Source organism: Gymnoscopelus microlampas, assembly GCF_963454915.1.
Source record: "Gymnoscopelus microlampas genome assembly, chromosome: 19".
NCBI lineage: Eukaryota > Metazoa > Chordata > Actinopteri > Myctophiformes > Myctophidae > Gymnoscopelus > Gymnoscopelus microlampas.
In genome coordinates this window covers 8,556,546-8,569,045 of record NC_139956.1, presented here as the reverse complement: position 1 = coordinate 8,569,045, position 12,500 = coordinate 8,556,546, and the positions used below count along the sequence as shown (strand labels likewise).

Genomic DNA, 12,500 nt, shown 5'->3' with positions numbered 1-12,500 from the left:
CTCTGGTACATTAGTTAAATATTTAGTCTATCTAGTTTACACACCGAGTCAACACAATATTAAGACCACCTGTTCTCCTCCTGAAAGACATTAACCAGGTGAATCCAGGCGACAGAGCTGATCCCTTATTGATTCTACACTGTTATCCACTGTCAATCATGACCCGATTAACCCAGTGCAGATGATATGAATTATCTGAACAGTCATCAGTACCAGTGGTGGAAAAATACTCACATTCTTTACTTAAGTAAAAGTAGCAATACTGCAATATAGATGTACTCTGTTACAAGTAAAAGTCCGGAATAAAAAATGTACTTGAGTAAATGTACAAAAGTATTGGCGTCAAAATGTGCTTAAAGGACCAAAAGTAAAAGTACTAAAATGTTTGAAAATAGCAGATCTACAAGCTCACAACGCGTCGCGATGCGACGCGTTGTGAGCTTGTAGATCTGCTATTTTCAAATAGGTATAAAACAGGCCTACGGTGGTTAATGCATGTTTTATAATGTAATGATTTATATATGCAAAGTAACTAGTAACTAAAGTTTTCAAATAATTGTAGTGGAGTAAAAGTACCATTATTTGAGATGTAGTGGAGTAGAAGTATAGACAATTGGAAATGCTCCAGTACAGTAAAAGTACCTCAAAGTACAGTACCCTGAGTAAATGTACTTAGTTACTTTGCACCACTGCTGAACAGTCATCAGTACTCGCTTCTAGGATTTTTGGCTGTTGGATTTGAGGGTGAGCAAAGTCGGTTCATTCAGTTAGCTCACCAGATACAGCCATGTACCTAAAACATGTGTTAATTACCCGTTTCCAGTAATGTCACTGGCACTCTAGGGGCGGTAGAGGCTCAGGGGTAGAGTGGCCGGTAGAGCTGGAACTGCAAGGTTGCCAGTTCGATCCCAGGCTCCCCCAGAGTTGTTGTCGAAGTGTCCTTGAGCAAGACACTGAACCCCTATTTGCTCCTGATGAGCAGGTTGGCGCCTTGTATGGTTTCCTCCACCATCGGTGTGTGAATGTGTGTGTGAATGGGTGAATGTAATGCACAATCTATGTAAAGCGCTTTGGATAAAAAGCGCTATATAAATGCACCAGTTACCATTTAACACCCAAGCCCTGACGTTTGCCACCCTTTGTGGGTGTTTTTTATGTGACCTAACGACATCTCCCCTTCAAACAAAATGTGACATTCTTAAGTTAATGGAATGTTGAGACCATCATAATTGTATGCCAGGGCTATGTATGCTGAACTGTTTCTCACTTTGCTGGGGACACCCTGGAACCCCCTCAAGAACCCCTGGGGGTCACTTTGAGAATCACTGCCATATACATCATTGACCGGGGTCCCCAAAGGCTTCCATACTCGGTCTTCAACGTTGTGATCTTATTCAACTGCTATTTCTGCCAAATATTCGCCTATTAGGACATGCATCCAATATATGGACGCTAGGGTTCATGTGGTCAAAGTTGAAACAACACGGGCTGTGCATCAGTTATGTGAGCGTATCTCCTCTGAAGATCAGCTAAACAATGAAGTCTGGCCCTCACCAGTCAGTTTTAGTTCATTATTCAGTTAACCCATTGAGACCGGGAACGCATCTGTGTCACTTTTTAGATTTCTTTGGCTATTCAAAAATAGTAGATATACAAGCTCGTAGTGATCGTGAAAATGTGTGCAAATCTTTGAATATATATATATATTCATTTTTAACTCAAATCTTTGCTTTTGGGGATCCCTGGAACAACATATTTTGAGATGGGGGATGGGGGGGTGTCCGTGGACAAATACATATCATTTTGGGTGGTCCTTGACATGAAAAAAGTTTGAGAACCACTGATATTAGAGCAACATAAGTTTTTTTATTTTTCCAAAAATTTTTTGTAGAATCCCCCAGAAGCAAAGATTTTAGTTAAAGATGTTTGCTTTAAAAAAAAACATTAAAAGATTTGCACAAAAACAATAGCAGATCTACAAGTGGTTCAAATCTAAAATGACAGACGCTTTCCCGGTCTTAATGGTTTAAGTAGGTTTTCTGTGGGTGGTTTGGATAGTGTACTGTCACCATGGGATTCATGAAGCCTCGTGGAGGGGCATGTGTGGGCAGATCTGAAGTCAGATTAGGATGCGATGCAGCAGTCCCCTGGATGACAGCACCGCAGATATTTGCTGAAATGATATCAATAGGTTTTTTCTTCATGTCTGGAGGGTCAACAGTGTTCTGTGGGAATGAAATATCTTGTTTTTGTTTTGTTTCGGGGGAGTTTCTTAGCAAAATATGAGTCCATCTTATCGCCTTATCTCTGGTACACTTAATGTCAAAAACATTGGGAGCATCTGATTTCTGTGTGTGTGTGCGTGCGTGCGGTATTAGGTGTGTGTGTGTGTGTGTGTGTGTGTGTGTGTGTGTGTGTGTGTGTGTGTGTGTGTGTGTGTGTGTGTGTGTGTGTGTGTGTGTGTGTGTGTGTGTGTGTGTGTGTGTGACACGGCTGCAATCCACAATTTATACAGCAGTGGGTCAAATTGAATTTATTGATCACAAATCCTGCCCACTGAAACCACACAATAAAAATGGACCACAGAGTATATTTTGTATTTAATGCGTAGATTGCAAGCCAGTCTGTCTTCTAATGTGCCGGGCATATATAGCAGAGCCTGTAAGCCGACATCAAAGTAGCTACCACTCTCTACACTTGTATTTACATTTTATAAATACAATGTTTTTAATTTATTCATGAGTTATATATGACTGAAAGAAAATGCCCTGGTGTTTGATGTGGCGCTGTTCCCCTCTGTCTGTCTGTCTGTCTGTCAGTTCTTCACAGAGTACGGACCAGACTATTCTCTGGAGATCTGCCCAAGCTGTAGACCAGACCGCAATGATTCCAAACACCTGGAGCAGGTCATCAACACCATCAAAGGTACTGTGTGTGTGTGTGTGTGTGTGTGTGTGTGTGTGCGTGTGTGCGTGTGCGTGTGCGTGTGCGTGTGCGCGTGTGCGTGCGTGCATGCGTGTGCTCTACAAGTAGTAGAATTTGAGAAGTAGACACTTTTTCTGGTCTTCAATGGTTGTTTTATGGTGAAAAACTTTTTAGACTTAGGCTTACAATTAGGAAAATATTCAGGTTAAGGTTCGATTAGGGATTTAGAGTTTATTCTTACATTAGTTTGCACGCCAGTGTCACACACCAAAAATAGCCGATCTACAAGCTCACAATGTGTCAGGCTGTGACATGTTGTGAGCTTGTACATTGGCTATTTCTGGTGCGCTTCACAGGTGCACAACTAACAACTAACTAAGTATATATTATATATATACAGTTACAGTATATATTATATATTTGACATCTTAAAATGTTTATGTCCTCATGAGTATAGCAATAGTGTGTGCGTGTTTGCTCGCGCAGGCGTGTGTGTGTGTGTGTGTGTGTGTGTGTGTGTGTGTGTGTGTGTGTTGAACCCTCAGTCACCCTTCACTCTATGCATTTCATGTCTGTCTGTCTTCAATACGTCTCTTGTGTGCGTCTTTGTTGGTCGACATGTGTGTCGCTTTACATGTCTTTTGTGTGTGTGTGTGTGTGTGTGTGTGTGTGTGTGTGTGTGTGTGTGTGTGTGTGTGTGCGCTATGCCATTCTGCTGACCCCTCACTCACCAACGGCCTCTTGCGTTTTCTGTCTGTGGTTTCATGCTTATGTTTCTTTGTGTCTGTCCTGGGTTCCTGTGTGTGTGTGTGTGTGTGTAGTAGTAGTAGTAGGATTGACCCCTCATAGTTTCAGGCTCTTGGTGACTATAGATTTTGTGATTTTGTTTATTATGCGTTTTTTTTTTCCATCTAGATGTTTTTATTTTGCACATTGCTGTAGTTAAACAGGATGTTTTAGCTTCAACTTCACTTCATTTGTCACATTACAAGTTCAACCATTAAACCCTATAGCGTCCACACATTCTAATAATATTCGGAGAAAACGATGTTGCGACATGTTATGAACTTGTGGATTGGCTGTTTTAGGCAAAGAGATTTGGTGTAGAGGGAAATAGGGGATCTACTATTATGTAGAGCCCAGGGGGACCCTGGTATAGGGTTTAAGTGATTAAAGGTGTAAAAAGTGGGTGAAATATTTGTTTCTAAACGTGTGTATGCATACAGTAGTAGTAGTAGTGTGTGTGAGTAAGTAAGTGAACGTGCGTGGTGCGTGCGTGCATGTAGTATTAGTTGTGTGTGTGTGTGTGTGTGTGTGTGTGTGTGTGTGTGTGCTGACAGCCCACAGTGCTCAGGGGGGTTTAACCAACAGCAGGGTTAGCGCCGGGCGAACAGTTCAACGCCAGAGGAGGAACAATAGTATGAACCTAAGGAGGAGAGGACACCAGAGTTCACATCCACAGGTCCATTCATCTCCTTCATAACGTCTCTGTGTTCCTACACCACTCCACTGCACAGGCATGGATTAGAGTTCTCAGTCGCCAAGATCGATTTCGGTCACTTGGAATCCACAGAGGCCAGCATGTCTTTCTCTCGACTTTCTCTTCTCTACGCACCATGTTGATTGTCTTATTTTTCTTTTTTTCTTTGATATAGGGATGTGCAAAGCTAGCCAACTAAACGGTTAAAAGGCAAGACCGCTTTGGTAGAGATTTGGGTTGCGTAGTTACCTTGCCATGATGTAACTCCTCCAAAGGTGGACAAGAAATTAATGAAAAAAGAATTGCTCCATTGATTAGAAATTGATAATTCAAAATATGCTCCTCATCGACACGTAAACAAAACCCAGTACTGTTAGTTTTTTAGATAAAAATGTTAACATCCTGTTGATTTTACTGTTTTTATTGGGAAGAAAACCCGGACTGGATCTGGATCCAGATATTCAAATTGTGAAATCAACAGGAAGTTGAATTTTTTATTTAAAAGAAATAAACAGTACTGGGTTTGGTGATGTTCTATATTGTCTGAATCAGCTTTGCTTGTGTTCGTTTACATGCTAAAAGTGTGACTTTGAGAGCTGTTTTACTGTACAATGTATCAATGAGGAGCATATTTTAAATGATCAATTTCTAATCAATGGAGCAATTATTTTCCTTTTACACCTTTGGAGTTACATCATGGCAAGGTAACTACTGTACACAACCTAAACCTCTAATGTGGTCTTGCCCTTTAAACGGTGATGCCCTTACTAAAGGTTTACTAAATACCAGTCGTTTTGATAATTATTATCATGTTTGCGAAATACGCTTTTATCCAGCGTTGTTGTGGAATTCAGATCCCACGACTCTGTCATCATGGCTGCATCACAGGTACATTCGAGGGAAGTACAAGTAATCAAAAGCTTCCTTTAGGGACGGCAGCTTGGTGGGTAAAAAGAGGCCCCTCTGGTAATCAGAAGGTCACCGGTTCACCCTGTGTATTTGTCAAAGTGTCCCTGAGCAAGACACTTAGCACTTAACCTTAAAGTGTCTTGCCCAAGGTCACTTTCCACACTTTGACACTTTGACACTAAGGGAGCTGGGGATTGAACCAGGAGCCTTCCGATTCCCAAGCGATTCCCACTCTAGCTCCTGAGCAACTGCCACCTCCCAGTAGATAAGCTATTTTCGGCGAAGGGATTTGGTGTAGAGCAGGTGTCTTCAACGTTTTTCAGGCCAAGGACCCCTTAGCTGAGATGAAGCAGGGACCCCCCATGACACATTGTATAAAATTGTGTTGCAGATTAAACATTTCATAGATTTCATAGCGTCATAGACTTTTTTTGATAGCACTTTCATCAGTGTTGTGTAAATTCATGTATTTTTGTTGTGTTGACTTATCAATAATAGTGGATTCATGTTAATGTGTATTTTAACCACATTTAAACACTTAAACCCTCGATACTAAGTAAACTTGACTGCTAGCCCTGTACTTGGTCTGCTCTTTTTTTCCCTCATACCAAAACCTTTTTGCCGAAAATAGCAGATCTACAAGCACACAGAGCCTCGCAGTTGTGTTAAATAAAACAATATAAAGATATTTACATACAAATAATGTATGTTATAGCAGGTATATACATGATGTTTAGAACATTGGTTCTCAAAGTGGGGTCCGGGGACCCCCAGGGGTACTTGAGGGGGTTCCAGGGGGTCCCCAGCTAAATGATGGACAGGAACCAAATGGACCCTTATGGGTCTGTAACAGAGTTAAATTAACATTGGTTTTACAATGTGAATTGGGGTCCCAGAGGTATAAATGCCATTAAATGGGGGTCCGTAGCCTAATGCATGTCAAACTGGGGGTCCTTGAAATTAAAATGGTTGAGAATCACTGCTAGAGAGCCGTAAAAACCTTCTCTTATTGGGGTCCCTGGCTTATCTTTTCAAATGGGGGTCTGCGGGCTAATAAGTGTCAATTAGGGGGTCCTTGACATGAAAAAGTTTGAGAACCACTGGTTTAGAACATATTGCATCATGAGGTAGGTACTGTATATTGGGTTTAAGTGGGTAAAAAGTGGCACAATTTGTTTTTGCAGTTGTTCATTTCTTTAAAAAACAAGAAAAGTTGGATAACTTTGATTCATTATTCAAGACAATCAATTCTTCAGATTTCTTACTACTGGTCAAATAAAGATGTCTAGCGAGACGTCTCTCTCTCTCTCTACCTAGCGCCACGCCCTGGTCGGCTGGAAGGTTGTTTTATGACGAGGCTGTGAGAATGTGACAAAGTGGAGTTGAATTAGATGAAGACGGCAACGTGACATTTTATAGAGGAAGAGGGTTGTCTGGAATGTGTTGACAGCTCTACCAAGACACATCGATGACAGGCCGCAAACAGGAAGCTCTCTCCTACGTCAGTGTGTATGTCAGAGCCATTACTCATTCCGAACTGTGTGTGTGTGTGTGTGTGTGTGTGTGTGTGTGTGTGTGTGTGTGTGTGTGTGTGTGTGTGTGTGTGTGTGTGTGTGTGTGTGTGTGTGTGTGTGTGTGTGTGTGTGTGTGTGTGTGTGTGTGTGTGTGTGTGTGTGTACGTACTGTATTGTATATGTGGTGTTAACTTGGCACTGCATTGTCGGGACTGCATTCTTTTGTATTCTGTATGTGTGCGCATTTGTCTGTTTATATTGTGTGTGTGCGTGCACGTGTGTGTGTGCGTTAGGGCATTCACCGAATATTCTGATATTTGACTCTATCAAAACCACTATTCGACGCTGTGCATCAAAGTCAATTATTTTTATATTATTCTTACTTTTTTTATTTAATTTTTGTCCTTTTATTTTTTAAGCAGTGGCAATATATCTACAGCAGACATGCATCTGTGAGCTCTGGTGTTGGTAGTTCTAAGAATCCATTCATGGTTGATTGTTGTCAAATCACTTCACATACTGTACGTGATATTGTGCCGTCACTCAATGTAGGTGGGGCGCTAAAACAGCAGCACTCGAGTCTCATGCCAGAAAGATTTTTTAAAAAGCAGAAAAACATGGCTCAATGCTGACAACAGTGTGTAAATAGCGTCGCGCTGCAACGCGTTGTGTGCTTGTAGATCGTCTGCTTGTAGATCGTCTATTTTCATCATGCAACCAAGTGTACATTCAGCCATTACGCCAAGATACATTTTAGTTGACTAAATCGACTGTAGATTTAGTTGACTAAAACCAGACAAAAGCTAAAACATTTCAGATGAAAAATATGACTACAACTAAATGGAATTTTATTCAAAAGACTATGACTAAAACTAAATCAAAATTCGCTGTCAAAATCAACACTGGTGTGAGCGTGCTGATGTGGTTTATGTGGGAGCAGACAGTAAATCTTCTCTCCTTCCTGCTCCATCCACCAAGTCAAACATGGTTCCTCTTCCCGTCACCAGGTACCAACATGTTTCCAGGTTGGACTGGGTTTGTGTTGATGTTTCAGTATGTTTATTGTATTTGACATGGACATAATATTACATTTGACAAACCAGATGCATTGTTATAGTGTTATAGCACGCTGCACGAGTGCTAATTTTCAATGCCTGTCCACAAGAGGCTTTTCTAAATGGAATAACACTAATCTAAAGGAACGTTGTTTAGAAAGTACAACTTCCCAGGAAGAGAAGAATACTGGGGAAAACCCCACATCTAGTTGAACAACACACATCAACATTATACTGAAATAAAGCTGGTCCACAGCTTTATTATTACCCACATCATCTTTGTTTGTACTCGGATGCCACTACAAGTGAAACGGAAATAGATTTTTAAAATGATCTATAAATACCGCTATTTTAGATCATTACTCAAAATCTGGATGCTGTAGATTTGATTGTTTCTATTATATATGTATTTATTTGTTATTTATTTATTTCATCAGCAATAGATAATGAAACAAATTCAAATCCAGACACGTAGTGAGCATGCAGATCAGCTAGTTTCTCTACTTTTGCGAGACACTCTTGCATAACGACGTAGAGCATTCATTTACAGTGAAAAAAAGCTGAAATATGGAGACACAAGGTTTCTGCCCGACAGCAAAGATAATGCGGACTGATTGAGTTGGAGAGAATGAAGTGTCCTGATTGTGATATAGCAGTCACCTACCCAGACATCAGGGTTCAGTCTCCAGTAGCTGTGCCTCTGGGTTTCCTGGACGCTCTAACCAACACAATAGACCTTTTGCTAAGCCCTGCCTTTAAGGGGTTTAAGTCCTTTATACTTCGTTGTATGACGAATCGTGAAAATTGCCAATCTACAAGCAGTGGCCAAAAATAGAGACGCCAAGTTGATAGTTCTTACTGTTGCTATCCACATGATGATCAGGCCAGCGATAGCATGAGCCTCCACTTGTGTTAGAGTTAGACTGTCCCCTCCAGGGACTTCTGCAGGGCAGTAGGGTTCTGGGGTCAAATGCTTGGCTCTTGTACCCATATCCATGGTCCCTATATGGCCCGGAGTAGGGTAGGGACCCCATCAGGTAGACCTTTATCGACGCTGCAGCTCTCAACAATACAATACAAGATAATTCAGCTTTCAGGAAACCGTTTCATGGCTGATCCTGGATAAGGTAAGCCAGGATAGCTGTTAAATCCAGGCTTAATCCCTAATTCTGCTTTCATGAAACAGGCCCTTGCTCAGCAACACTTGGACACATATACAGAGTGATGAAACGGAGACCTTCTGATTACCATACAGCCTCTCCACCCAGTCAACTACTAAGCCAGGGGTCTTCAACGTTTTCAGGCCAAGGACCCCCTAGCTGAGAGAGATGAAGCAGGGACCCCCTCTATATCGGATAAAATTGTGTTTCAGATTCAACATTTTTTCGTTTACGTGGTCTGCTCTTCTTTCTCTCTACACCTATAGCCTCTTTGCCAAAAATACTTTAGCCAAAAATAGCAGATCTACAAGCTCACAACGCCTCGCGCTGCAAGGCGTTGTGAGCTTGTAGATCGGCTATTTTTGGCTAAAGTTCTCCTCAGAAAAGGAATGCTAGGGTTCAAGTGGTTAATGTAAAATAAAAAATCCTATCACACAAAGATTCGGCGGACCCCCTGTAGTAACTCTGAGGACCCCCTAGGGGTCCTGGACCCCCTGTTGAAGACCCCTGTACTAAGCCTTCAGTGTCGTCATCATCTCGCGTCTGTGCACCCAGTCAAACATTCAGTGAACATTAGGCGAAATTAGCAACGCTTCTACAACGCATCACATTGCGACACATTGTGAGCTTGTAGAACTTGCTATTTTTGGCTGAGAGATATGATGTGTATAGGGAGACCAAGTACAGACCCCTGGGTGAACCCCGGTCAACGAGGTATATAGGGCTTAAGAGGTTACATTTTAAACGGATCCAAAGAGCGCACGTCCGAACGCTAAAATCCCAGGTGCTGAACAGAAGAACAAACTAAAGTGGAAAAACAGAGTCTGGGTCATGCTCCCATACTGAGTTATAATAAATTACCAGCAAAATGGGTGATGTTTTGAGCATCTTTAGCTTCTTCCTCAGACAACGTTTTAAATCGTCTCCGTCGGGGGTGGAAACCACATATGTCCAGGACTGTTACTTTTCAGGATTCAGATTCCAAAATAGCTTTTGTGTGACGTTGTAGTGTGATCAAGTAGGCCGTGAATTTACGAAAAAAAACACAAAATGTTAGAAGAGCAGTGGTAACACTCAAAAAAATCATTTGAAAATAGCAAATTCATAGCTTGTAGATCGTCTATTTTCAAATGGCCCAAATGTATGTAGGGCTGAAATGGGTAATGTATGTTTTGTAATAATAATCCAAATCTACAGCGCGACTAGTAACTCAAGTTTTCAGATAATTCTAGTGGAGTAAAAGTATAATATTTGCCTCTGAGATGCAGTGGAGTAGAAGTAAAAGTACTGAAAATTGGAAGTACTCCAGTAAAATGAAAAAATACCTCAAAATGTACCTTACAAAATAGTACAGTACTTGAGTAAATGTACTTAATGTTAATTTACACCACTGGATAAGAGGTTTCTGCCCGACGGCAATGAAACGGGACAAAATGACATTAGTGTGGTCCTCTGCAGAGCGAGGTCACAGCGGAGTGGAGCGTGTCCCTCAACACAATGAGGACACTTCATTCTCTGCAACTCAATCAGTCCACATTATCTCTGCTGTCAAGGAGAAACCTTGTATCTCCATATTTCAGCTTCTCCTGTAAATTAATGCCCTATACCAGTGGTTTTCAACCTGTTTCATGCCAAGGACCCCTAAATTGATATACATTTGGCCGCGGACCCCCATCGGAAAATGTTGTGCCAGGGACCCCCCAGAAGTACAGATTTGAGTTAAAAATGTTTGCTTTAAAAAAATATATATATATTCAAAGATTTGCACACATTTTCAAGATAGCCAAAGTGTAAAATAATGTTTTTTAGCTCAAATCAAAAAGTGACACAGATGCGTCCCAGGTCTCAATGGGTTAATGCCCTATACTGCGTTATACAACGGTGTCACGCGAAAGTAGAGAAAATAGCTGATCTACAATGCTCACTACGTGTCGCGATGTGTGAGCTTGTAGATCAGCTCTTTTCGAAAAAGTGAAATGGGTTTAAGTTTGTCTGGGTTTTTATAAATATTGATCCAATGCAGTGTTGATTTTGTTGACTAAAACTATGACGAAAAATGATTGTCGACTACCTTTATTCACTGACGAAAACGAAATAAAAACTAAGCTATGATGACTAAAACTAGACTAAATATATTGACAATTTCGTCAACAAATAAAAACTTGACTAAAATGTTAGTGAGGGACTAGTGGAGAAGAGATCCAGTAGAACTAAAAGACAAGTTATTTTATGTGTGCTTGCGCTTGGGTGTGGGCTTGCGCTTGGGTGAATAAATACAAGCTCACAACGCGTCACGGTGCGACGCATTGTGAGCTTGTAGATCGGCTATTTTCAGCATGCAACCAAGTGTAAAATCAGCTATTACAACGCCATGAAGGCACCGCCAAAATACATTTTAGTCGACTAAATGAACTGTCGACTATAATCTTATGATATTTAGTCGACTAAAACTAGACAAAAACTAAAACAATGACTAAATGAAATTTTATTCAAAAGACTATGACTAAAACTACCTAAATCAAAATATGCTGTCAAAATCAACACTGATCCAATGTAATTGTGACTAATAATAACTACATTGGATCGATTGTAATACACATTTTTATTTTTTTTACCATTTCCTGACAAGTAACGTTTTTTGGACATACAAGGCTTCCACCCGACAGTGACGATACAGTAGAAACAAACTGACTCACATTAACATACATTACAGTGTTAGGGCCACGGCAGTACAGTAGGTACAATGAATTGATTTAATTGCTGTTTACGCTGGTAAGTAAGTCAGTTAGGCTGGTGGACGGTATGGATGCACCATGTCATGGGGTTGTTGTTAATGCCTTGCCTATGGAGGTGAAGTCCCTGGAGTCAGTACAAAAGTTAAAGGGTGATCTTAAATCATCGCTCCACCTAAACTCTAATTGGACTTGGACTTGAGCTGAAAAGCATTATTTTACACTTTGGCTATTCAAAAATAGCAGATATACAAGCTCATAGCACGGCACCGAGTGCCGCACTACGAGCTTGTAGAGCTGCTATTTTTGAAAAATCGTGAAAATGTGTCCAAATTGAATATATATGTTATTTTTAAGCCAACATTTGTAACTCAAATCTTTGCTTCTGGGGGGTCCCTGGAACAAAACATTTGAGATGGGAGTCGACGGCCAAATACATATCATTTTGGGGGTCCTTGAGCTGAAAAAGTTTGAGAACCACGGATATAGAAACGTTTTTCAGAAAACTATTGGGATAGAAGACATGGGTTAACCACCCTAGTTCTTAAGACCCCTGCTCGTATTGTTGTTTTATTTGTTAATCCTGTTTGCACTTTTGTTCTGTCTCTGTTTTGGGTGTTGAATGTTTGTTGGAGTGGACAACAATGGAAACGAGCTTTGGCTTTTTTTGTGATTTTGATCCACGTTGGCGTTTTTCATTATTGTTGTATTTTATTAACGCCAAT

The 12,500-nt window shown here is 40.8% G+C and overlaps 1 protein-coding gene across 1 annotated transcript in view; it reads left to right on the top strand.

Annotated features, from left to right (window-relative positions):
* Positions 1 to 12,500, top strand: part of hdac8 (histone deacetylase 8) — a 57,985-nt gene that overhangs the window by 36,769 nt on the left and 8,716 nt on the right. Inside the window, exon 10 of the mRNA XM_084043791.1 lies at positions 2,820 to 2,925. Coding sequence (XP_083899917.1) covers positions 2,820 to 2,925 — 106 coding nt within the window. The remainder of the gene's footprint in view (positions 1 to 2,819; positions 2,926 to 12,500) is intronic.